Source organism: Urtica dioica, chromosome 10 (genome assembly GCF_054948205.1).
Source record: "Urtica dioica subsp. dioica isolate 48M chromosome 10, U.dioica_male_clone48M_v1_H2, whole genome shotgun sequence".
In the NCBI taxonomy this organism is placed as follows: domain Eukaryota; kingdom Viridiplantae; phylum Streptophyta; class Magnoliopsida; order Rosales; family Urticaceae; genus Urtica; species Urtica dioica.
Genome location: NC_142765.1, coordinates 4,442,325 through 4,468,266, shown reverse-complemented (window position 1 = coordinate 4,468,266; position 25,942 = coordinate 4,442,325). Strand labels below are relative to the sequence as shown.

At 37.9% G+C, this 25,942-nt stretch overlaps 1 protein-coding gene and 1 pseudogene across 1 annotated transcript; both read right to left on the bottom strand.

The window, feature by feature from the left end:
- Window positions 1-5,189, bottom strand: LOC149383165 (uncharacterized; annotated as a pseudogene).
- Window positions 5,190-10,635: 5,446 nt separating this feature from the next.
- On the bottom strand, window positions 10,636-14,380 carry LOC149383164 (uncharacterized). Its single transcript, XM_089627697.1, has 3 exons — window positions 14,081-14,380; window positions 13,768-13,962; window positions 10,636-10,755 (listed from the first exon to the last, which is right to left on the bottom strand). Exons 1-3 carry the CDS (start codon window positions 14,378-14,380, stop codon window positions 10,636-10,638), a joined length of 615 nt encoding a protein of 204 aa, XP_089483823.1.
- Between the last annotated feature and the right edge of the window lie 11,562 nt (window positions 14,381-25,942).

Genomic DNA, 25,942 nt, shown 5'->3' with positions numbered 1-25,942 from the left:
TCATTGTTCCGGGGCGAGGAGAGTGACTACCCACTCACTCTCGAATACTCCGTCGTAGTATGGCTTCACTCGTTGTCCATTCACTTTGAAGGTCGATCCATTGGCAGCCTTGAGTTCCACCGAGCCGTATGGGAATACTTGAACGACTTCGAACGGGCCGGACCACCGAGACTTCAATTTCCCGGGAAAAAGTTTCAACCGAGAGTTGAAGAGAAGAACTCTTTGGCCTACTACAAACTCCTTTCGCACGATATGCTTGTCGTGCCATGCTTTAGTCTTTTCTTTGTAGATTTTCGCATTCTCGTACGCGTCGGTCCTTAGCTCGTCAAGCGCGTTGAGATGAAGAAGTCTTTGTTGCCCCGCCGCTTGGTAGTCAAAATTGAGCTTTTTCATTGCCCACAAAGCCTTGTGCTCAAGTTCCACGGGTAAGTGACAAGCTTTCCCGTAAACAAGTCGATACGGGGACATACCTAAGGGCGTCTTGAATGCGGTTCGGTAGGCCCAAAGAGCATCGTGGAGCTTGTTGGACCAATCCTTCAAGGAACTTCCAACCGTCTTTTCGAGAATTTGCTTAATTTCTCGATTCGAAACTTCCGCTTGGCCGTTGGCTTGAGGATGATAAGCCAATGCCTTCCGATGAGTCACGCTATACTTGGCGAGAAGTGCTTCGAATTGACGGTTACAAAAGTGAGATCCACCGTCACTTATAATGGCCCGAGGAGTACCGAAACGAGAGAAAATGTTCTTCTTGAGAAAGTTTAGGACCGCTTTACCGTCACTCATCGGAGTCGCCTTAGCTTCAACCCACTTCGTCACATAATCCACCGCGAGGAGGATATACTTGTTGTTGTAAGACGATGAGAACGGTCCCATGAAATCGATTCCCCATACATCAAACGGTTCGATCTCTTGAACATTTGTCAATGGCATCTCGTTTTGGTTGGAGATGTTTCCCGTCCTTTGACATCGATCGCACGACATGATGAACTCTCGGCAATCCTTGAAGATCGACGGCCAATAAAAACCGCTTTGGAGAATCTTAGCCGCGGTGCATGTCAGGCCGAAGTGCCCTCCACATTCCAACTTGTGGCAATGCCTCATCACCGAGTCCATCTCATCTTCCGGAACACACCGACGAATGATTTGATCCGCACATTGCCGATAGAGAATCGGCTCTTCCCAATAGTACCTTCGAACATCCGAGAGAAACTTCTTCTTTTGGTACGACTTGAGGTCTTCAGGAATCACCTCGCCGACTAAATAGTTGACATAATCGGCATACCATGGTAATGCGGCTCCTTGAACCGCCATGAGTTTCTCATCGGGGAATAAGTCGTCAATGGGCTTGGCACGATCGTGGACGTGCTTAAAGGTCTCGAGACGAGAGATATGGTCGGCTACCAAGTTCTCCGTTCCTTTCTTGTCCTTGATCTCCACATCAAATTCTTGAAGCAAGAGAACCCACCGAATAAGCCGAGGCTTGGCATCTTTCTTCGTCATTAAATAATGTATCGCGGCATGATCGTTGTAGACTACCACCTTGTTTCCGATGACGTACGGCCGGAACTTGTCGAAGGCAAACACCACGGCTAAGAGCTCCTTCTCGGTGGTGGTGTAGTTGAGTTGAGCTTCGTTGAGGGTTCGACTTGCGTAGTAGATGGTGTGGAAGACCTTGTCCTTCCTTTGACCGAGAACCGCTCCGACCGCGAAATCACTCGCGTCACACATCAACTCAAAGGGCAAGTCCCAATCCGGGGCGGTGATGATCTGGGCCGTGCTTAACATCTTCTTTAGAGTGTTGAAAGCTTCTAAACACTCCAAAGTGAAGACAAACTTCGCGTCCTTCTCGAGCAAGCCACAAAGAGGCTTAGTGATCTTTGATGAAGCGCCTATAGAAACCCGCATGGCCGAGAAAGATTCGAACTCCCTTCACCGATATTGGAGGAGGTAACTTAGAAATCGTCTCTATCTTGGCTCGGTCAACCTCCAATCCTTTCGCCGAGATTCGATGACCCAACACAATGCCTTCTTTCACCATAAAGTGACACTTCTCCCAATTTAGCACAAGGTTTGTCTCAACGCACCTCGCAAGCACCATGGACAAATGTTCAAGGCATTGGTCAAAGTCGGAACCAAACACCGAGAAATCCTCCATGTACCTCGATGGTACGCTCCACCATGTCGGAGAAGATAGCCATCATGCACCGTTGAAACGTCGCCGGTGCATTGCATAGTCCAAATGGCATTCTTCGGAAGGCAAACGTGCCATAAGGACACGTGAAAGTGGTCTTCTCTTGATCTTCGGGGTCGATGGCGATTTGATTGTACCCGGAGTAGCCGTCAAGGAAGCAATAGTAGTTGTGGCCGGCGAGGCGGTCGAGCATTTGGTCGATGAAAGGCAACGGGAAGTGGTCCTTCCGGGTCGCATTGTTGAGCTTTCGATAATCCATGCAAATGCGGTGACCGGTCACGGTCCGAGTCGGGATGAGTTCGTTGTTGGAGTTCTTCACCACCGTTATGCCTCCTTTCTTTGGCACACATTGAACCGGACTCACCCAAGGGCTATCGGAGATGGCGTAGATGACTCCGGCGTCAAGCCACTTTAAAATTTCCTTTCTCACCACTTCTTTCATCGCCGGGTTAAGTCGCCGTTGATGCTCGACCGAGGGGCGGTGACCGTCTTCCATGTGGATTCGGTGCGTGCAATAGGATGAACTAATGCCCTTGATGTCGGACAACGTCTATCCTATAGCGGTCTTGTGACTTCGCAACACCTCCAAAAGTTTATTTTCCTCCGTCTTGCTCAAGTGCGCGGAAATGATCACCGGGAGTGTAGACTCGTCTCCTAAGTAGGAGTATCGGAGATGTGATGGTAACTCCTTGAGCTCGAGCTCGGGTGCCTTCTCGATTGACGGAAGGACTCGTGGTGGTCTCTCCCCCAAACTCTCAAAGTACTTCTTCCGGTTAGGCTCAAAGCTATCCATGTACCTTGCCTCATCTAAAGCTTCACATTTCAACAAGTCATTAGAAAAATCCATTGAGTTTAGAAGGCATACCTCTAGTGAATCGGTGGATTGGTGAGCGTAGTCGTTGATGATGGAGTTACACATGTCGATGCGGAACACATCGTCGCTAGCTCGCGGGTACTTCACCGAGTTGAAGACGTTGAAATGAGCTTCTTCGCCATTGACCCGCAACTTCAATTCTCCTTTTTGCACATCGATGAGCGCACCGGTGGTCGCTAAGAATGGTCTCCCCAAAATGATCGGAATGTTTCGATCCTCCTCCATATCGAGCACAACAAAATCCGCCAGGAGGATTAATTTATCCACCTTAACGAGTACGTCCTCGATCACTCCCCGTGGATACTTGATCGACCGGTCCGCCATTTGAAGCGTGATGCGGGTCGGTGCGATCTCTCCGATTCCAAGCTTGACGAAGACCGAGTACGGCATCAAGTTGATGCTAGCTCCCAAGTCACAAAGCGCTCTCCCAAGATTCGAGCCTCCAATATCACAAGGGACGGTGAAACTCCTCGGATCTTTCAACTTCTTGCGTAGCCTCTGTTGGATAATCGCACTACACTCCTCGGTGAGAGCGATATTGTCGCACTCTTCGCTTATCCGTCTCTTGTGGGTAATGATTTCCTTTACGAACTTCGCATACTTTGGTATTTGCTCTATCGCTTCGGCAAATGGTATGTTGATTTCGAGTTTCTTGAAGATATCAAGAAACTTACCAAATTGCTTGTCGAGCTCGTTCTTCTTGAGGCGTTGAGGAAAAGGGACTTGAACGGGAACCTTGGTACTTGGTGGAGCGATCGGAAGCATTGTCGGTGAAGCTTGATCCGTCGGTGATGACTCGTCCACGTGTGCCTTTCCTCTCTTCTTCTCTTGACTCTCGGTCGAGTTGTTGGTCACATTACCGCTTCTCAATGTAATGGCGTTACATTGTGGTCGAGGGTTGACGTCGGTGTTGCTTGGGAGGGAACCTTGCGGTCTCTCGCTCATGGCTTTAGCGAAGTGACCCATTTGAACTTCAAGAGTTCTTATTTGGGCCGAGTTGCTTTTGAGGGCCGTTTCTTGGCGTTCGAGTGCGGCCGTGGTATTCGTCATGAACTTGGTGTTTTCAATTGCCATTTGGGCAACTAATTCTTCAAGATTCGGTCTCTTGTCTTGAGGAGGAGGATTATTCCGGTATTGGGAGCTCCCATGGTGTTGTTGATGGTGTTGTTGAGGCGGTGGGTGTTGATGTTGTTGATGATGCGGTGGAAGGTATGGTTGTTGGTGTTGAGGTGGAGCCGGTTGCATTGCCACTTGGTCTTGAGGATTTATCCATGAGAAGTTTGGATGATTGTTCCTCGCTCCCGTGTAATAATTCCCCGAGTTTTGGTAAGTGGGACGATTGTTGTGGTTTCCCACAAACTTAGACTCCTCTATCTCGCCACATTCGTCCGTCGGGTGAGGACCCGCACACAAACCACACTTGTGGTGAGATGTCCCCACCGCCTTCACCGCTTCTTTACCATGGACGATTTTCGCGAGTTTGGCTACCTCAATTGTCAACGATTTAAGGAGCTCCATCTCCGGAGTTATCGGCTCTCTCGTGGCAATTCTCCTATCGACCGGGCATTGATCGTTCACTTGGGCCATCTTCTCGAGTAGTGCAAACGCGTCGGTGGTGGTGTTGTCGAGAAGTGAGCCTCCCGATGCGGTGTTGACTCGGTCTTGAGTCGAGGCCATAAGCCCGCTATAGAAGATTTGTAGTTGCACCCACTCCGCTATACCGTGGCCCGGACACTTCTGAATCATGTCCTTGAAGCGAGCCCACGCTTCGTAGAGGGATTCTCCGTCAAATTGTCCAAAGTTATGAATTTCGTTTCTCCTCCGGGTCATCTTCTCAAAAGTGAAGAATCGTGAGATGAACTTCGAGCACAAGTCATCCCATGTGGTGATTGAACCCGGAGCAAGAGAGGATAACCACCCATGTGCGCGGTCTCGGATGGAGAACGGGAAAAGTCGGAGACACACGGCTTCCTTGGACAAATGAGGGAGGTTGAACGTGTTGCAAATCCGCAAGAAATTGTTGATGTGGTCTTGCGGATCTTCGGAGGGGGAACCGGCGAATTGATTGTTTTGCACCATGTGAATGATCGAGGTTTTAATCTCGAAATTCGGGTTCCCTTCCATCTCCGGAATTCGTATCGCCGATTGATGCTCGTCAAAAAGTGGACCGATTTTTCGGAATTCCAATCAAAAGCGTTTGTGGCAGAGAAAAAATAAGAAAATCTGGATATGAGGTAATGAATGGACCGATTTTTCGAAAAAAAGATATGTTAATCATTTCGGCGGTCGAACCATCTCCACGAGCTTCGAATGAGAATGAAGAGCTAAAGAGTAAAATTGAAGATCTTCAGAATAAACTTAGGGAGGAAAAGGAACAAAATCAAGAGAAGTTGAACAGACTATAAGAATATCTAGCTACTAAGTTTGATGATTTTGACTCGACCATGGTTTCATCTATGAGCAACGAAGGAGGTGGTGATCAAAGAAATGAGAACTCCAACGGCATACCAGGTCAAGGGTGTTAGTGAATCGCGGATGTCGGATTCAACTTTAATATTTCATTTATCTTAGATTTTTTTGCAGTATAGATTTGGATATATTTGGATTATTGTTTTGACGATTGTGCATGATTTTATATTAAATTTATTTACGAATTTGTAGGTACGAAAGCTATTCTGAGGAAGCTTATTTTAGATTCTTATGTACTCTCAGATTTTTTTAGAGCTAATTTTAGTCTCCAAAGCAACATGACCAGACTAAATAAACAGTCACAGATGCCACTGTATTGGAGACTGAAAATCAATATCGAAAGCTCTACATCAAAGAAAAAATCCATTATCTGAGACTAAAAATCAGTCCGTAAATCAGATTATCCGAGACTAAAATTCCGTTATCCGAGACTAACAATCAGTCACGTTATCCGAGACTAACAATCAGTCACGTTATACGAGACTAACACCCACGTTATTCGGGACTAAAACTCAGTCTTAAACAGGCTTATTAGTGACTAAATACGAGTTCTCGGCCGGCCTTATTAAGGACTGAAAAATCTGGTATCTGAGACAAATTCTTTGTCATGAATATTGCGGCGCATCCGAGACTGACTTTTAGTCCTTGATAGTAGCATCCGCCACTAGGTATCCGAGACTAGCCTAGGAGACTGAAAATCAGTCTCGAATACTCATCCGAGACTATTTGTCAGGTATCGGAGACTAAATAATTAGTCTCTGATACCCTGTTTTCTTGTAGTGAAAAGTGGGTTGACCATAATCGAGTATGGTCCTTCGTTCTTCCACTTGTTCTCCATTTCGACGAGCACGAGGTTGTGCTTCATTGCCTCCTTCCATGGCGGCTCGCCTTGCCTCCGCTCGGTTCCGTCGGCAAGTCCGTTCGATCTCGTGATTGATAGGAATGAGCGGAGGGTTACGTCGTCGCATGCACCTTTAAAACATAAGAGGCACACAATAAGCACAATAATAACAAGCAAACTCAAAAATTAAACTAGATAATTCAATCGAAAATAGAACCGTAGTCCCCGGCAACGGCGCCAAAAACTTGATGGGAATTTTCTTAACTAAAGAAAAATTCTACACGACGCAAGCGAACGTGTCGTCAAGTAATAGAGTGCAAAAGCACGGATATCGATCCCACAAGGACTCTAGACTATTTCCGAAGCAAACTCACTAGCTTTCTTTTTCGAGTTATGAAAATGAAAAATGGGGGTTTTTGATTGTTTTGAGAACAAGATGAAATGTAAACAAGAGTGAAAACAATATTTAAACACAAGTTAAAAGGAAGGGGCACGATTTTGTTATTTCATCGAGTCGGTCGGTCAAGATACGATTCTAAGCTCGGGTTTAGAGTGGTAAAACTTAGTCTCAATCCCTCCTATAACATTCACTAATCTCTCTCGAGTCTTTAGGAATCTAGCTATGTGTCGAACTTACACCTCTCGGTTTGGGTTCTATTAAAACACAAAACCGCATTTAGCCCGGGATTTCAATCAACTACATCTACCCCCTAGTCTTTCTATAGCTCTAGGAAGGTTAATGATGGGACGGGTAGAGCTCACTCGTTTATTACCTCTCGGTTTCTAAACTCGTCTAAGGTTCACTAATTAGTTAGCTACTCTAATTAGCGTTAACACACAACCCATACCCATAATATTTCACTCTCAACCCAACCATGAAGCACAAAATCTAATCTAAAGGTTTGACCAACCAACTCAATTACTTAACTACATCGCACCCCTAAATCTACTTAGCTACTCATGATTATGAATAAACAAAGCAAAATAGAAATTAACAAAAGAATTAAAGCAATAAAATAAGTAGACATTGAGTGCTAAAATAAACAAACACTTAAACTCTCATTAATATACTACCGCCAACTCCAAAAATCCACTCAACCAAAACAATAAATTCAAAACACAAATATTCAATGTTCAAGAGACTAAAGTAATCACCAAAACTCAATAGAAATAGATTGCAAGCAATAAATGATGTTCAAAGCAATAAATGGAGTAATAAGTTCGATAAACAAGAAATAAGTAAAAAGAGAGAGTTAAGGGTGAACAAATGGAGTTGATGATGATGATGGAGGTTGTCACTCTCCTTCTTCTTCTTCACTCCAAGAAATCTCCTTCAAAACCTAGTTTCTCTCTCTAAAACTCTCTCCAAACTCTCAAGAACAAAATGTAAAAGTGTTATGAATGTCAAAGTTGTTTTCCCTCTCTCAAACAAGTGTATATGAGGGTTGAAAGAGGGTTTTCGGAACAAATATCAGCCCTTGGATCGAATCCAAGGGTCAAAAATAGCTCAAAATGAGCTTTTGGAAAAGCTGAAAAGTGATATGGCGCGGTGCGCCCTTGGATCGAAATCACATAGGCGCGCCGCGCCACATAACAGGCGCGGCGCGCCTCTCGTAAAATTTTGAAGGCGCGGTGCACCTCTCTCGCGCGTCGTCTCCTCGAGCTCTCGGTATAAATTTTGGCACCAGGGCGCGGCGCTCCATGTTTTAGGCGCGGCGCGCCTCTCGAGAAACGTTGACTCCATTGACCGTCGTTGACTTTTGTTGACTTTTGATTCTTTACTTCAAATGACCATAACTTGCTCGATTTAGCTCCGATTCAGCCCGTTTTCGCACCACCACCTTCTCATACTCTCTCAAACCTGAAAATGCAATAAAAACTACAAAATAATATCAAAAACATTAAGAACAAGCTCCGATTCTTATCTAAGAGTCATAGATAAGTGTGAATGAATCTCACTTATCACTACCCTAGGGGTACCCCGAACTAAAAGTGATAGAATCAAGAAAAGAAAGATCAAGTCATCAATTAGTTTAAAATACTAATAACCGGTTCATGCATTGCATTACTCTTTTTTGTGAGCTTTATATTATTTTCGATGAGCGTAAGCTCATCTTTTCGAAAAAAATATGCGTTTGTGTTGTAAACAACTTGCAAAGAACTAAGCAGGGCGGACTAGCGTCGTCGATAGCGAGAGGGTTGGGTCATGGATTCCATTCACGAAGTAAATCTTCCGCTACGAGTTATTAAGAAATAAGTCTTCCGCTACGAGTTTTTAAGAAAAAAAATTTAAAGGTTTATATTTTCATTTACGTCGAAGTTTCAAAGAGTTTTATTTTTTGTTTAAGTTTTATATCCTGGATTATGTTTTAATAGTTCGCTACTATTTTTAGTTTAAAATTAGTATTTCATATTTTTCAATTTTAGTTAAATATTTTTCTTATTAATTTGTTTTAAATGCGATCTTAATTTTTCTTAATATTTTGTTTCTTTTTAAGATCTTTAAAATTTTAGTTCGCCTTGATTCGATGTGTTGTAAAAAAAAATTCCACCAAGTTTTCTAAAGAATTTTCTAAAGTTTAAAAAGTAAGATAAGTAAGACGGTCCGAAAAGTCGAGTCGTCGCAGTTGGTATCAGAGCAACGAACCTACGACCCCCTTCGCTATCGATCGTACGGCTTCCCCTACTCAAGTAAGTTAGTACTTTTTTTTGTTTATATCTTAGTCGTAATTTTTTTTTCTTTAGATGGAAAACGTTCAAGCTGCTCGTGGACGAGGTGGAGGAAGGCCACGAGGCCGAGGTTGAGGAAGAGGCAGTGTTGCCGCTGATGTCCCAATGCAAGATGTTCATCATGCCGCTCCGTTACCCGAACAACAGGGAGTAGCAGAGAATCCCAACGGTCCAGCCCCCGGACCTCAGCCAGCGGTCCAACCAGATCTTGCGGTGCTCGTTACTGCATTGTTGCAACGTATCGAAGCTAAAGAAGCAGAGATACAAGAGTTGAGGAACCACATCCCCAAAGTGAATGGAAATGTGGGAGAGGATCAACAAGCACCACCAGAACCTCCTCAAGGCGTACCTAAGATGGGCCAAGTTGTTGTGGCTGATGATCTTTACGAAAGGTTCAGGAGGATGAGAGCTCCAGATTTTGAAGGATCGACAGATCATTTAGTGGCTGATGAGTGGATGTCAGAGATGAAGAAGATCTTCAACTTCATGAATATCTCGGAAATTGAGAAGGTCATATGCGCGTCTTTTGTTCTGAAGAAGGATGCACGATACTGGTGGGAGACAGTAGCAGCTAGAAGAGACACACACGCTATGTCTTGGGACGACTTCATCGAGGAGTTCAACATGCGCGCGATGAACACTCAACAAAAGGAGTTTACAGAGTTAAACCAAGGCACGATGACTGTGACTGAAGCTGTGAGAAAGTTCAACCAGCTGGCAAGACTATGCCCTCACCTGGTTCCAACCGAGTCAGAAAGAGTTCGAAGGATGATGGGAATGTTTCGACCGGAACTGGCTCTAGCTATTGATAGTGGAAGTCATCCACCATCCACTGTTTCAGACTGTCTCGAACGTGCAATGCGTGCTGAATACCATTTGGTTCAAGTGAAGGAGGAGCGAGACCGGTACATCAAGGCACGGAAGGAAGAGAAGACTCAAGGTAGGGGAATATGCAACGATAAGAAGTCCGACGAGCGTCTCTTCAACAACCAAGTCGACAAGGCACACTATCTCGAGAATGAAAATGGGAAGAAGATGAACCATCCTGAAAATAATGGTAATGCAAATTACAAAGTCAAGATGGAAAATAGGTCATTTCTGAAGTGCAACACATGTGGGAGGATACACCCAGGAGAATGTAGGATTGGCAGTGTACTGTGTTACAAGTGTGGTCAGCCAGGACACTTCCTTAAAGATTGTCCGAAGCAGAACTTTGAGCAGAACAATAAGAATGGGCGACTTAACTTCATTCAAGCTGAAATTGAAGGGCCATAGATTTTTCAGGGGCGACTAGAAGCACCACCAACAACTCAGACACCACCGCCGCCTCAAGGTCGCATCTACACCTACACTAATGTCGATAACCTAGCCAGAATCTCGAATGTAGTAGCAGGTCAGATTACTTAGTCCGTTTTGATGCCTTTGTATTGGTTAACTCTGGAGCAACACACATTTTTTTTGGAAAAGTTACGATGTTAGGAAATAGTGTAGAGAAAACTAGACAAGTTTTAAGGACGTGACATTACGATGTTACGTCACATCGCTACTAAGAACTGGAGGTTTCGTCTCTAGGAATTTGATCATGAGGTCGCTATTGTCATTGCGGCATCGGGTTTCCGCGATCATGTGCTTTGTTACTTCATCATCCATCTAATAAGAGAGGTAAGAAAAAAAAAATAAACTAAAGGTACAAAATAAAACAAAACTAACTTAGTTGAGTAGGGGGCAGCCGTGCGATCGATAACGAATGGGGTCGTAGGTTCGTTGCTCTGATACCAACTGTGACGACCCAACTTTTCGGACCGTCTTACTATCTTACTTTTTAAACTTTAGAAAATTCTTTAGAAACTTGGAGAAATTTTTTTTTCTAAAACACATTAAATCAAGGCGAACCAAAATTTTAAAGATCTTAAAAAGAAACAAAAGCATTTAAGAAAATATGTAGACTGCATACTGAGCATTTCATGAGAAGTAGTTAACAAAAATTGAAAATAAGAATTTAAAACTTAACATAGCGGCAAAAAAAGTAAAACATAATTCATATTCTAAGTCTCAACTAAATTAGAAAACTCTTTGAAATTTCATAACTATGAAATAATTGAAAATAAAAATTTTAAAATGTATTTCTTAAAGACTTATAGCGGAAGACTTATTCTGTAAATGAAAATCATAACTCAACCCTCTCGCTATCGATGCCGCATGTCCGCCCTGCTCAGTTCCTTGCAAGTTGTGTACCTACAACACAAACGTATAATTTTTCGAAGAAATGAGCTTATGCTCAGCGAGAATAATATAAATCTCACAAAATAAAAAGAGTAATGCAATGCATGAACCGGTTATTAGTATTTTAAAACTAATTCGTGACTTTTCTTTCTTTTCTTGATTCTATCAACTTTTAGTTCGGGGTGCCCCTAGGGTAGTCGTACCTATTTCAGTGCACACTTTAGAGACGAAGATATAAGGTTGCAAGGTAACACACTTCGCTCTATCTAATAAACTTATTAGGGCCTCAGCCCGAGAAATTTCCCCATTTGGGCCCGTAAGTCGGCTCGAGAAATTCTCCTTAAGACCTTCGTAGCTCGATGCGGTACGACTCCGTTGCTTATCTTTATCTTTTCACTTTTTTTTTCGTTACATGCACGAATGACGTATGACATACAATATACATGATAACATGACTAGAAAAAGAACATGATATAAGTATTCTAATTTATAACATATCATCACATAACATACCATACCATATCATATCATCACATAGCATACCATATCATATCATAAACTCAGCATATCATAACATATCATTCATAATTTATCATATCATACCAAGACAATCAAACTTATAAAGTCACATAACACAACTAAAACAGATCGCATAGTCACTAATTTATTTTCGAACAAATCCGTGTTGTAGTGAGATTATTCTCACCTGGATAACAGAAGTTACAATCGTAGACTGTCGAAGGAATTGGACGCTCTAAAAGGCTTGAAACCTAAACGGGATAAAAGACTACCGGTATCAGCTGAGAAAAGGATTCAAGGCATATTTTTGGTTCTGGAAATTTTCAGAAACAACTTTCAAAGTGAATTTACCAAAATACCCTTGGCTACTAGGGTTTCGGTGAAAAACTAAAACTCTGAGAAAACTTCTGTAAAAATTCTAGTACGTATAAAACATAATTTTGATCACTTTTTGTAAAGGCACAATGGTCAAAATAATGTCTTAACTATTTATTAAAAATAAAAGAAGTGCGAAAATCTAACTTTGAAAGTTTTGCCAAAAAATTGTCTACACACCGTTTTTAAAATAATCAGAAAATATTCTGTATTTCATAAAAATATTTTTTTATTAAAGATTTAGATAGAAGACATTTAAAACTAACTTTTCCAAAAAAGAATCAACGCAAAACCATAAATTTTGAATCCACAGTAAACGTTTAAAGTCTGAAAATCGAAAATAGGTCAGACCAGCGGATCAGGTCTGCGCACCGATTTGAAAATAATCAGAAAATATTCTGTATTAACTAAAAATATTTTCCGATTTCGTATTTAGATAGAAGACATGTAAAACTAGTTTTTTCCAAGAAGAATCGATGAAAAATAATTATTTTGAAACCACGATAAGCATATTAAAATTAGGGGTTGAATACATCCGGATCAAAAACCTTCGTTTACAAAAGTTGTTCAAATAAATGTTAAAGAAAATCATAAATTTTCATATACACTGGAGAGCTACACGAAAAATACCTTGATTAGGGATGAAGAGAAACCCTTATTAAAAGCTTTAAACTCTAAACAAGATGGATCTAATTAGTATTTGGTGATTGGGGTTTTTAGGAAAAGAAGAGAGGGATAGAGAGGAAAGGGGAGAGAAATCGTGAGTGAGAGGGCTGAAGAGATTCTGAAGAAGAAAAAACACAGCGTGCAGAAAAGAAAAACAATTAAAATCGTTTAGTTATATATATAAGGTTTTTGAAACAAACCCTAATTAATCCTACTTTTTGTTAACAAAACACGCGCAAGGAGAGGAAAAAAAAAACAATCTCTGGTGTGATACTTCTAGAAGGAAATCATTCATCCAAAAAAAATTCGTTATTTAATTTTCATATATGATACCAATTACTAAATACGCAATCAAATAAACGTGTGCATATATATATATATATATATATATATATATATCATATTCTTTTAATTTGATTAAAAGGGAAAAGTTATATCAAGTTACGTAACCCAACCAAACACATGTTTGTATATTTATATAATTTAATTACATATATATAAAGCACAGACATTCATATGTATATATATATACTTTATTTATTCCAAAAGCGAAACGACTAAGTATTTATAAATATATTTCATTACTTTTCATATATATACATATATGTATAAATATATATATACAACAATCATCATCAAAACATGGATTTAAAAAAAAATCCGTAGTAAAACTTCATAAGTATTTTGAAATTGTGGGGCTTTACAATCTCCCTTACTTAATTAAAAAAAAAAAGTTGAGAAGAACATAAGAATTCTTACTTGAATATACTAAAATTCTCTAAAAAGATCGGGATATCATTTTCTCATGTCTTCTTCCCATTTCCAAGTTGCTTCTTCTATCTTGTGATTCCGCCATAACACTTTTACTAAAGGAATCACCTTGTTCCTCAAAACTTTCTCTTCGCGATCGAGAATCTGGATAGGTTTTTCTTCATACGTCAAGTCTTCGTGAACTTCGATGAGCTCTTGGATTAAGTCGTGCGTTGGGTCGGGTAGTACTTTTTGAGCATCGAGACGTGGAACACATTGTGCACGGATGCTAACTCGGGGCTCATAGCGAGACGGTAGGCTACCCTTCCAATTCTTTCTGTGATCTCGAACGGACCAATATATCTTGGGCTTAATTTCCCTTCTTGCCGAACCTCATCACGCCCTTGAGAGGTGCTACCTTCAAGAACACAAAATCTCTGACCTGAAATTCCAGTGGTCTCCTTCTTACATCCGCATAGCTCTTCTGACGGCTTTGGGCAGTTCCTATCCCATCTAGTATCTTCTTGATAGCTTCTGTTGTGTCTCGAATAAAATCTGTCTTTTCGAGACTATTTTCTCCAACTTCAAACCAATGAACTGGAGATCGACACTTCCTCCCATAAAGTGCCTCATAGGGAGCAACACCAATTGAGGCTTGGTAGCTGTTGTTGTAGGAGAACTCAATGAGTGGAAGCCTCTTGTTCGAACTCCCACCAAAATCCATGACACAAGCCCTTAGCATTTCCTCTAAGGTCTGTATGGTCCTTTCAGATTGCCCATCCGTCTATGGGTGAAAAGCGGTGCTAAACTTCAGCTGCGAACCCATCGCCTTTTGCACACATCTCCAAAATTTTGAAGTGAAATGACCGTCGCGATCTGAGATGATGGACAAAGGAACACCATGCAGTCTCACTACGTTATTAACGTATAGCTCAGCTAACTTCTCGATGGAGTACGTGACTTTCATCGGGATGAACCTGGCAGACTTGGTCAAACGGTCCACCACTACCCATATAGCATCATATCCTTCAACTTTTTTAGGTAGACCAACCACAAAATCCATTGTGATTTGTTCCCACTTTCACTCGGGAATCTCGATTGGCTGCAACTCTCCGGCTGGACGTTGGTGTTCTGCTTTCACTTTCTGACATGTAAGACATCTACTCACGAAATTCGCAACATCGCCCTTCATGCCATTCCACCAGAAATGTTTTCGTAGGCCTTGATACATCTTGGTGGAGCCTGGATGAACTGAATACGACGTCTCATGTGCTTCAGTCAAAATATTCCTACGCAACTCATCTTCACTTGGTACACAAATTCTTCCGTCGAGATAGAGTACATCGTCCCTTCAAAAGGAAAACTTTGACTCTTGACTTCGCAGCGCGTCGACTTTCAACTTTGACATTTCGGGATCACGCCCTTACGCTTCTTTGATCCTCTCAAACAGACTCGACTGCAACGTCATGCTAGCTAGCCCACCGGTGATGATCTCAATTCTTAAACTGTTGATTTCATCTTGAAGTTTGGGGATAATGACAAAATCATCAATAATCTGGAATCTTCTTTTCTACTCAAAGCGTCAGCAACCACATTTGCCTTGCCAGGATGATAGTGGATTCCGCAATCGTAGTCCTTCACCAGTTCAAGCCATCTTTGTTGCCTCATATTTAACTCATTTTGAGTGAAGATGTATTTCAGGCTTTTGTGATCAGTGAAAATTTCGCACCTAACTCTGTACAAGTAGTGGCGCCAAATCTTTAGAGCGAAAACTACATCAGCTAGCTCTAAATCATGAGTAGGGTAATTCCTCTCGTGATTCTTAAGTTGGCACGACGCGTACACAGCACCCAAACCCGTCTTCGAAGCATCGCTGTAGATGGATAGAGGCTCTCGACTTTCGGAAACTATTAGGATTGGCGCGGTGGTGAGTCTTCTCTTTAACTCGCGAAAACTCTCTTCACATTTATCGGTCCACTCATACTTCTTATCTTTCTTCGTGAGGGCGGTGAGTGGAGCGGCTAATGTAGAAAACCCTTCAACAAATCTTCTATAGTAGCCTGCTAAATCGAGGAATCTCCTTATTTTCATCACGCTTCGAGGGGGTTTCCAATCATTCACATATTCTATCTTGGAAGGATCAACGGAGATCCCATCCTTGAAAACCACATGACCAAGAAAATGCACCTTATCTAGCCAAAATTCACACTTCGAGAACTTGACATATAGCTGATGTTGTCTCAACGTCTGTAGTGCAACTCGCAAGTGCTCTTCGTGATATTCGGCATTCTTAGAGTAAATCAGAATGTCATCAATGAAGACAATTACAAATTTATCCAAGACGTTGCTAAAGATCCTATTCATCATGTCCATGAATGCCGCAGGTGCATTAGTAAGTCCAAACGGCATGACCGTGAACTCGTAATGACCGTAGCAGGTACGGAATGCTGTCTTTGGAATGTCGTCCTCCTTGAACCGCAATTGATGATACCCAGATTGCAAGTCTATCTTCGAAAATAATTTTGCTCCTTTGAGTTGGTCAAACAAGTCATCAATCCTAGGAAGCGGATACTTGTTCTTGACGGTGACCTTGTTAAGCTCTCGGTAGTCGATGCACATGCGAAAGGATCCATCCTTCTTCTTCACGAACAAAACCGGTGCTCCCGATGGTGAATGACTTGCCCGAGTGAATCCCTTATCCAGTAATTCTTGAAGTTGTGATTACAGCTCCTTGAGTTCAGTTGGCGCCATTCGATAGGGTGACTTAGAGATCGGTCCCGTACCAGGTAGTAATTCAATCCCAAAAGAAATATCACGCTCTGGAGCTAGGCCTGGTAAATCCTCGGGGAAAACATCAACAAATTCTCTCACCACTGGCACATCGTTTGGAGTTCCTTTTATTTCCTTAATCTTGTCCACAACTTATGCGAGAAATCCATAACAACCTTTACTTAGCAATCTTCTAGCTTGTAATGCAGACACCATTATCTTCTGCTTCTTGAGCGGTCTTCCCGTGAAAGTGAATCTTCTTCCCAAAGTTGGTTTGAAGGTCACCATATTTCTTCGACAATCAATTACTGCATTATTCTTTTCCAGAAAGTCCATTCCAAAAATGGCATCAAAATATTTCATCTCCAAGACGATATAAAATCGATCTTTAACTCATGACCACTAATTATTATATATCGGTACTCTTTTTACACCATTCCCGTGTGCCAATGATATCTGTCACCTCGCTACTAAAAACTGGAGGTTTCGTCCCTAGGAATTTGATCAGGAGGTTGCTATCGTCATTGCGGCATCGGGTTTCCGCGATCACGGGCTTTGTTACTTCATCATCCATCTAATAAGAGAGGTAAGAAAAAAACTAAACTAAAGGTACAAAAATAAAACAAAACTAACTTACTTGAGTAAGGGGCAGCCGTGCGATCGATAGCGAATGGGGTCGTAGGTTCGTTGCTCTGATACCAACTGTGATGATCCGCCTTTTCGGACCGTCTTACTATCTTACTTTTTAAACATTAGAAAATTCTTTAGAAACTTGGAGAATTTTTTTTTTTTAAAACACATTGAATCAAGGCGAACAAAAATTTTAAAGATCTTAAAAAGAAACAAAAGCATTTAAGAAAATATGAAGACTGCATATCGAGCATTTCATGAGAAGTAGTTAACCAAAATTGAAAATACGAATTTAAAACTAAACATTGCGGCAAAAAAAGTAAAACATAATCCATAGTCTAAGTCTCAACTAAATTAGAAAACTCTTTGAAATTTCATAACTTTGAAATAATTGAAAATAAAAACTTTAAAAATTTATTTCTTAAAGATTTAGGGCGGAAGACTTATTCTGTAAATGAAAACCATAACCCAACCATCTCGCTATCGACGCCGCTAGTCCGCCCTGCTCAGTTCCTTGCAAGTTGTTTACCTACAACACAAACGTATATTTTTTCGAAGAAATCAGCTTATGCTCAGCAAGAATAATATAAAGCTCAGAAATTAAAAAGAGTAATGCAATGCATGAACCGGTTATTAGTATTTTAAAACTAATTCATGACTTGATCTTTCTTTTCTTGATTCTATCAACTTTTAGTTCGGGGTTTCCCTAAGGAAGTCATACCTATTTCAGTGCACACTTTAGATACGAAGATATGGGTTGCAAAGTCCCACACTTCGCTCTATCTAATAAATTTATTAGGGCCTCGGCCCGAGAAATTTAACCATTTGGGCCCGTAAGTCGGCTCGAGAAATTCTCCTTAAGACCTCCGTAGCTCGAGGCGGTACGACTCCCTTGCTTATCTTTATCTTTTCACTTTTTTTTTTTCGTTACATGAACGAATGACGTATGACATACAATATACATGATAACATGACTAGAAAAAGAACATGATATAAGTATTCTAATTTATAACATATCATCACATAACATATCATACCATATCATATCATCACATAGCATACCATACCATATCATATCATAAACTCAGCATATCATAACATATCATTCATAATTTATCATATCATACCAAGACAATCAAACATATAAAGTCACATAACACAACTAAAATACATCGCATAGTCACTAATTTATTTTCGAATAAATCCGTGTTGTAGTGAGATTATTCTCACCTGGATAACGGAAGTTACGATCGTAGACCGTCGAAGGAATTGGACGCTCTAAAAGGCTTGTAACCTAAATGGGATAAAAGACTACCGGGATCAGCTGAGAAAAGGATTCAAGACACTTTTGGTTCTGGAAATTTTCAGAAATAACTTTCAAAGTGAATTTACCAAAATACCCGTGGCTATTAGGGTTTCGGTGAAAAACTAAAACTCTGATAAAACTTCTGTAAAACTTCCAGTACGTATAAAACATAATTTTGATCACTTTTTGTAAAGGCACCACGGTCAATTTTTTTTTAACTATTTATTAAAAATAAAAAATTGCTAAAATCTAACTTTAAAAGTTTTGCCAAAAACTGTCTGCACACCGTTTTTAAAATAAGTAGAAAATATTTTGTATTTCATAAAAATATTTTTCCATTAAAGATTTAGATAGAAGACATTTAAACCTAACTTTTCAAAAAAGAATCAACGCAAAACCATAATTTTTGAATCAACAGTAAACGTTTAAACTCTGAAAAATCGGAAATAGGCCAGACCAGCGGATCAGGTTTGCGCACCGATTTGAAAATAATCAGAAAATATACTGTATTATCTGAAAATATTTTCCGATTACGTATTTAGATAGAAGACATGTAAAACTAGTGTTTCAAAAAAGAGTCGATGAAAAATAATTACTTTTGAAACCACGGTACGTATATTAAAATTAGGGTTTGAATAAATCCGGATAAAAAATCTTCTTTTAAAAAAGTTGTTGTTCAAATAAATGTTAAAGAAAACCATAAATTTTCACGTACACTAGAGAGCTACACGAAAAATACCTTTCTCAGGGATGAAGAGAAACCCTTCTTAAAAGCTTTAAACTCTAAACAAGATGGATCTAATTAGTATTTGGTGCTTAGGGTTTTTAGGAAAAGAAGAGAGGGATAGAGAGAAAGGTGGAGAGAAATCGTGAGTAAGAGAGCTGGAGAGATTCTGAAGAAGATAAAAAAACAGCGTGCATAAGAGAAAAACAATTAAAGTTGTTTAGTTATATATATAAGGTTTTTGAAACAAACCCTAACTAATCCTACTTTTTGTCTACAAAACACGCGCAAGGAGAGGAAAAAAAAAAAGCTCTGGCGTGATACTTCTAGAAGGAAATCATTCATCCAAAAAAAATTCGTTATTTACTTTTCATATATGATACCAATTACTAAATACGCAATCAAATAAACGTGTGCATATATATATATATATATATATATATATATATATATATATATATCATATTCTTTTAATTTGTTTAAAAGGGAAAAGTTATATCAGGTTATACGTAACCCAACCAAACACATGTGTGTATATTTATATAATTTAATTACATATATATATAGCACAGACATTCATATATATATATATATATATATATACTTTATTTATTCTAAAAGTGAAACGACTAAGTATTTATAAATATATTTCATTACTTTTCATATATATACATATATATATATATATATATATATATATATATATATATATATACAACAATCATCATCAAAACTTGGATTTAAAAAAAAAATCCGTAACAAAACTTCATAAATATTTTGAAATTGTGGGGTTTCACACGAAATGATATCGAAAATGATATTTCGAATTTTTGCGTGTTACATCCTAGTGTAATCATAAACTAAAATAAAAACTCTCTTACAAAAGAAACATGATACGAGTCAATGCGTTTTTCTAATTATTTATATGATTACACCCTAATACCAACGAACTCAAATTGTATTTTTCAAATGGTATTATGATATAAAGCATATGTGAGTAAAGTTCTAGTTTGAAAACATAACGTGTAAACTAATCATTTCATGCATGCAATTTTTTATTTTATATAGTAACATGCATGCAATTTACTGATCCTTCGACGAGAAGCTGGCAATTGTGAACACGCGTGTAAATCATTGACTTAGCTTTTTTTTTTTTTTTTTTTTCTCTTTAATACTTGCAAATTATATATATATATATATATATATATATATATATATATATTATATATAAAGTTGAATAGTGGGGATTATATTATATATAAAGTTGAATAGTAGGGTTATATATAATATATTATATTATATATATATATATATATATTACACTGTTCAATGAAAGAAAATAAAATATTGGACCATAAACACAAATAATGTTCATTCGTATTTTTTTTATTAGAAAAATAAAAATGTCTCCAAAAACTTTTAAATATATTTTTTTCAAACCTAAATATTTTTGAACATATCTCTATATATTTCTCCCCTCATACTAAAATATATTAGTTATTTCACAGCAACGTACGGGTTGCTTGTATATATATAAAGAAGAGTTCAGCTCCTAAACTCAGATCATGCTACAGTAAATTTATTATTTTTTATATTAAAAAAATAAGTGATTGAATCTAGACACAAGTATTGTTTATTCGTAGCGAATTTTTTTTAATTAGAAAGATAAAAAAGTCTCTAAAAAAGTTTAAATTTATTTTTTTAAAACCTAGATATTTTTAGATATGTCTCTATATATTACTTCCTCAAGACTAAAATATATTAATTATTCCGCTGTAACGTGCGGGGCATATTACTTGTATATATATATATAAAAGAGAGGAATGGTGTACTGTTCATGTTCAGGTTCATTCAGCTTACTGGTCTGCAGGGGTGAACTAAAATTACAAATTTATCCTTTAAAGTTTAAACATCAATATATTAATATTTATACCATCAAAGACTTGACCCTATACAAAATTGTCTGCTCAACGACATTTTGCAGCCCAATATTTCTGGAAATTTTTTTTATATACTGAAGTTGATGTGCTTTTTGAATTGCACCATCATCAGGTGATAGCCCCACCCTGATCCCTCCAAACTTTTGCTTTGCATTTTCCTTCTCTTCTTCTTCTTTGCTTCGATCATTTAATCTAAAATCAATAACAAATTTCAAATAACAAATAGTCAGAAAAAAGGGGAAAATGATCTGACTAATCACTCTAAAATTTATCAACATCAATCCATTACTTTAAAATTATAGCTCAACTATTAATATATTTAGAAAAATAGCCAATTTGTTATAATAACATTTCAATATTCCAATAATACCATTAAATGTTAATATTATTAACTGTCAGAGTAAATAGTATTAATCGTAACAAGAAAAATAGTAAATATCATTAACGGTAACAAGAACAACAACAAATTTTATTAATAATAACAGAACAACAGTAAATCTTATTAACCGTAACAAGAACAACAGTAAATCTTATTAATCGTAACATGAACAACAGTAAAACGTATGAACCGTAACAACAACAACAACAGTAAATCATATTAACCGTAACAAGAACAATAGTAAATCTTATTAACCCTAAAAAGAATAACAGTAAGTCTTATTAACTGCAACAAGAAAAAAAGTAAATCTTATTAACTGTCATCTCCGCCATCTTCGGTGCCAGAATTCGAGTTTTCATCGGAGTTTCAAATGCGAAATCCCAGCCCTAGCTTCCGATCGCTATCATTAACTGGATCGTCTCCAATGTCGTTAATCAATCAGTAAATACGATTAACACCATAATTCATTCACATTAATAGTTAATCAATCGGTAAATAGAATTAACACCAAAAATTCATTCACATTAATAGTTAATCAATCAATAAATAGGATTAACACAAAAAATTAATTCACATTAAAGTTAATCAATCAATAAATAAGATTAACACCAAAAATCATTATGATTAATAGTTAACCAGACAGTAAATAGAATTAAATTTACATTTTCGTTGTGTCGGAGGCCGGAGACGACTTCTAGGGTTTGATAATTGGATTCTAGGGTTAATCTAACAGAAAATAGGATCAACTTAACATTAACTATTAATCAATCAATTAATCCTAAATTTAGATTAACAGTTCATCAATCAGTAAATATGATTAACACCAAAAAATCATTTAGATTAACAGTTAATCAAGCAGTAAATATGATTAACACCAAAAATTTATTCACATTAATAGTTAATCAATCAGTAAATAGGATTAACACCCAAATTCAAAATGAAATCAAAACGAAAAACGGATCAAAACATATAACAACATAAATCTACCTCTAGCTAATGGTCCGAAAGACAATTTGTTCCAATCGACTTCAATTCAATTAGTTTTTTTTTTACCTGCAATGGAGAGAGAGCCGACAAAAAATCACCAAAATTTGATGTGGAAGACTAAACATTGGCAACAGAGGCAGAATCCTTATGCATCCTCGGAAGAAGCCTCTTGTAGGACTGAATGTAGAAGAAAAGAACCAGATCACACACATATCGGCACTATCGGTTTCTTCTTCCTCGACCTCGACATCTGATTTTGAGTGAAGCACTGAAGTGAGCGTGTCGAGCACGAGCCGTGCGTGGTCGCCGGAGATCTGAAGCGCATGCAAGTAATGCACACTGTAAATTAACTAACAATCAAGTAGTAAATAACATTTTATAGTATTAACCAACAAATTTATGACAACACCGATAGTAAATAAATGAAATTTTGGTAGTAAATAATATTTACGTAGTAGTGAATAATGTTAAATATGGGTGTAAATAAAAAAAATTTAACTTGAAATCTATTATTAATTAGCTATAAGAATTCAATAGACATGAATCATTATCAAGCATGCTCTGGTTTATACAGTACAACTATGTAAGTTGTTTGATAGTAATCAAACTCTGAATATTTCATGGTAAATAATATTTACAGCCAAACCATATGATAGTAAATATTATTTACCGAAAAACAAAATACTTGTCTCTGATTTTCCATACGATTCCATGATATATGTTGTCAAATTGATTCTTCAAAATCGACGATGAATACTCGAAAATAAGTAGAATTGACAAACAAATAACAAAGAAGTGCTATAAATCAATAGAACCTAAATTCGTAACCTACCCAGATAACTTAAAATTTGCATACATTATTCCGAAACCAAACGCAGAGCTTTAAAACCCTAACCTATCCAAACACTTTGATGAACGATCTCAATTTTTTAGTTGAATTAAAACTTATTCCGAGAGATACGAGATTGTCGCGATTCACAACACTCATCAAAAAATCCAACGCTTCAAAGATTGTCACGATTCTGTCAAGTCCGTCGCCCGGAAAAACTCTCGCAGCTCCGCCAACAACAACGAGCTTCTCTGATTCCACTGCGCAGCTCTCTCCTGCTCTCTTGGATCTCGCGGATCTTACTCTCTCTCTGCTTAACCACGTCATGTCACATGTGCTCCACAATCCGCCATGAATTCTCCGCCACCACCGATAGCGTCGGAGAGGTTCTCACCACCGCGAGCTCCGACGCCGGCGATTCCGTATAGTCTTTGGAGATCGGCGATTCAATAGTCGTGTTTTCATAGCTTTTCAGATCGGTAGATGAAATAGGATTTTTAGGATTTGGTTTAGTGCGTGGGTTGTTTTTATCCAGGGGTAGTATTGGAAGTTTGAAATATTATATTGTCAGATTGGCCATTTTCTTAATTATGATGATAGTTTGGCTACTATTTTAATATCCCCTCTATTAAGTGGCTAGATATTAACAAATCTCTATAAAAGAAGAAGATTGGAAGAGCTGAAGAAGAAAAGCGTTGAAAATTTCAAGGCAACTTTTTTTTCTTCTCTGAAACATTTAAGGCATTTTGTTTTATTTCATTACAAGCGATATATCGGACGTTGCAACGAGATTAATTGATCCATTTAAGAGCATTAAATTTAGATTTAAAGTATTAATATATAAAATAATATACAATTTTTTGCTATATAAATTCCACTTAACATGTAGTATGGGAAATTTTTTTATTTAATTACAATAATAACAATATCTTAAAAAAATATTATATTAAAATATATTTAAATTTTGGTGGCATAATTGTAAAATATTAATGTTGAAAGGATTTTAATCATAATTTTTAAAAAATGTAAATGGTAAAGGTTATAATATTTAGTGGTATTTATGTAATTTCAGAAACTTAAGTGATATTTATGTAGTTTCAGAAACTTAAATGGTATTTATGTAATTTTGGAAACTAAATGGGTATTCCCGTCGTACCGTAGCATGTTTGTTGCCTCATGATCTTATATAATTGACTTTCTTACGATCGTTAATAAAAAAAACATATGGTCCATAAGCGGCCAAAATTGACCAAGTAAAGGCTTGATCCGAATTTCGCGTCATTGAATATAAACTAAAGTAAAAGCTTTCTTAAAGAAGAAACATGATAGAAGTCAATGCGTTTTTCTTATTATTTATTTCACACTCAAAATACCAATTTCAAGTCCTAATATTCTTTTATTCGGTTGCTTTCAAATTAGTTCGTCCTAAGTATTAAATTCATCACGTATTTGTTGGTTAAAGGTTCAAGTGATTAGAGCAGTATAAATTATTACTGCATAAGTAACCACATTTAGTGGGTTAGATACCGAAACCATTTAGCCTTACGTTATTTTCACTCAGATTTAAATAACAAATGAATTCCAATTTTGTAAAGCACTGTCATGCAAAACCAAACTTACTACAGTGCTAATTAGCCCATATATTATTATATCCATATTTCTAAATTCCAATATGTACATATTATGAGCATATATATATATAAAGAAGACAAGTCTTCTGATGTATGTCAAAATTATTGCTGGCTCAATTATTGTATTTTATATGCTTTAAAGTTTAAAGCATGATATAAATTTTTTAATGTGTGAGATTTTTTAATAAACAGAAGATCCTGACAAAATTGTAATAGCATATATATTCAAGAAGCATCTCACTACTTACTATCATCTAATCCTTACCTATCAGTGCTTTGTCACCTAGTAATTGATACCATATAATATTGACATCTTGCTAGAATACTATACAATATGTACAATACTAACGATAACTGCTATTTAGCAGCAACATGCAATCTTTTATTTTTGTGAACTAATGTTCATAAAATTTTCTGTTCCACTTTATCGCAATTCACAACTACGCGTAACGAGCACTAATATTTATGGGAACATGGACTAACGACGACCATAAATAGCCAAGTGGTTTATTTTTTATGGAAAAAAAAAATTACGGGATATTTTTCAGATATTTCAGATAATTAAAAGTCTAGGAGCTAGTGGTACCAAATTTCATGAGACTCTGAAAGCCCAATCATTGGCGACCAAGAAAAAACAATGTGTCCTTAAAAAGCTTTAACAGACTGAAACTATCTTTCAGAAATTCAGACCCACGATCTAACGGTCACAGACTAAACTGTGACACTCACCATCATCACCGTCCAGTGACTATAGCAAAATAGCAGAAGAGATTTTTAGAACTTTCTCTGTCCTACCTGTCACATAAGAGAAAAAGGACGTATAATTAGATATAGATGGGTCCCACACTTATTAAATAGTATTATTGAACAAGTACCTAATGTGTGCACACACCTCTGAGTCTGTCTCTCTGTTTCTTCTTCTCGGCTCAATTTCCCAACTTTTTTCACCGCAGTTCGCACATGCCTCGGGATATTCGTGCTTTACACGTGCAAAGATTTTGGTTAAAAAAGAATAGAATAATTATTGTGTTGATGTGGTGGTTGATAAATTGCTTGAGTAATTATTCACCTAATTACTTCAGTAATCTTTGAAATTATAGTTATACAAA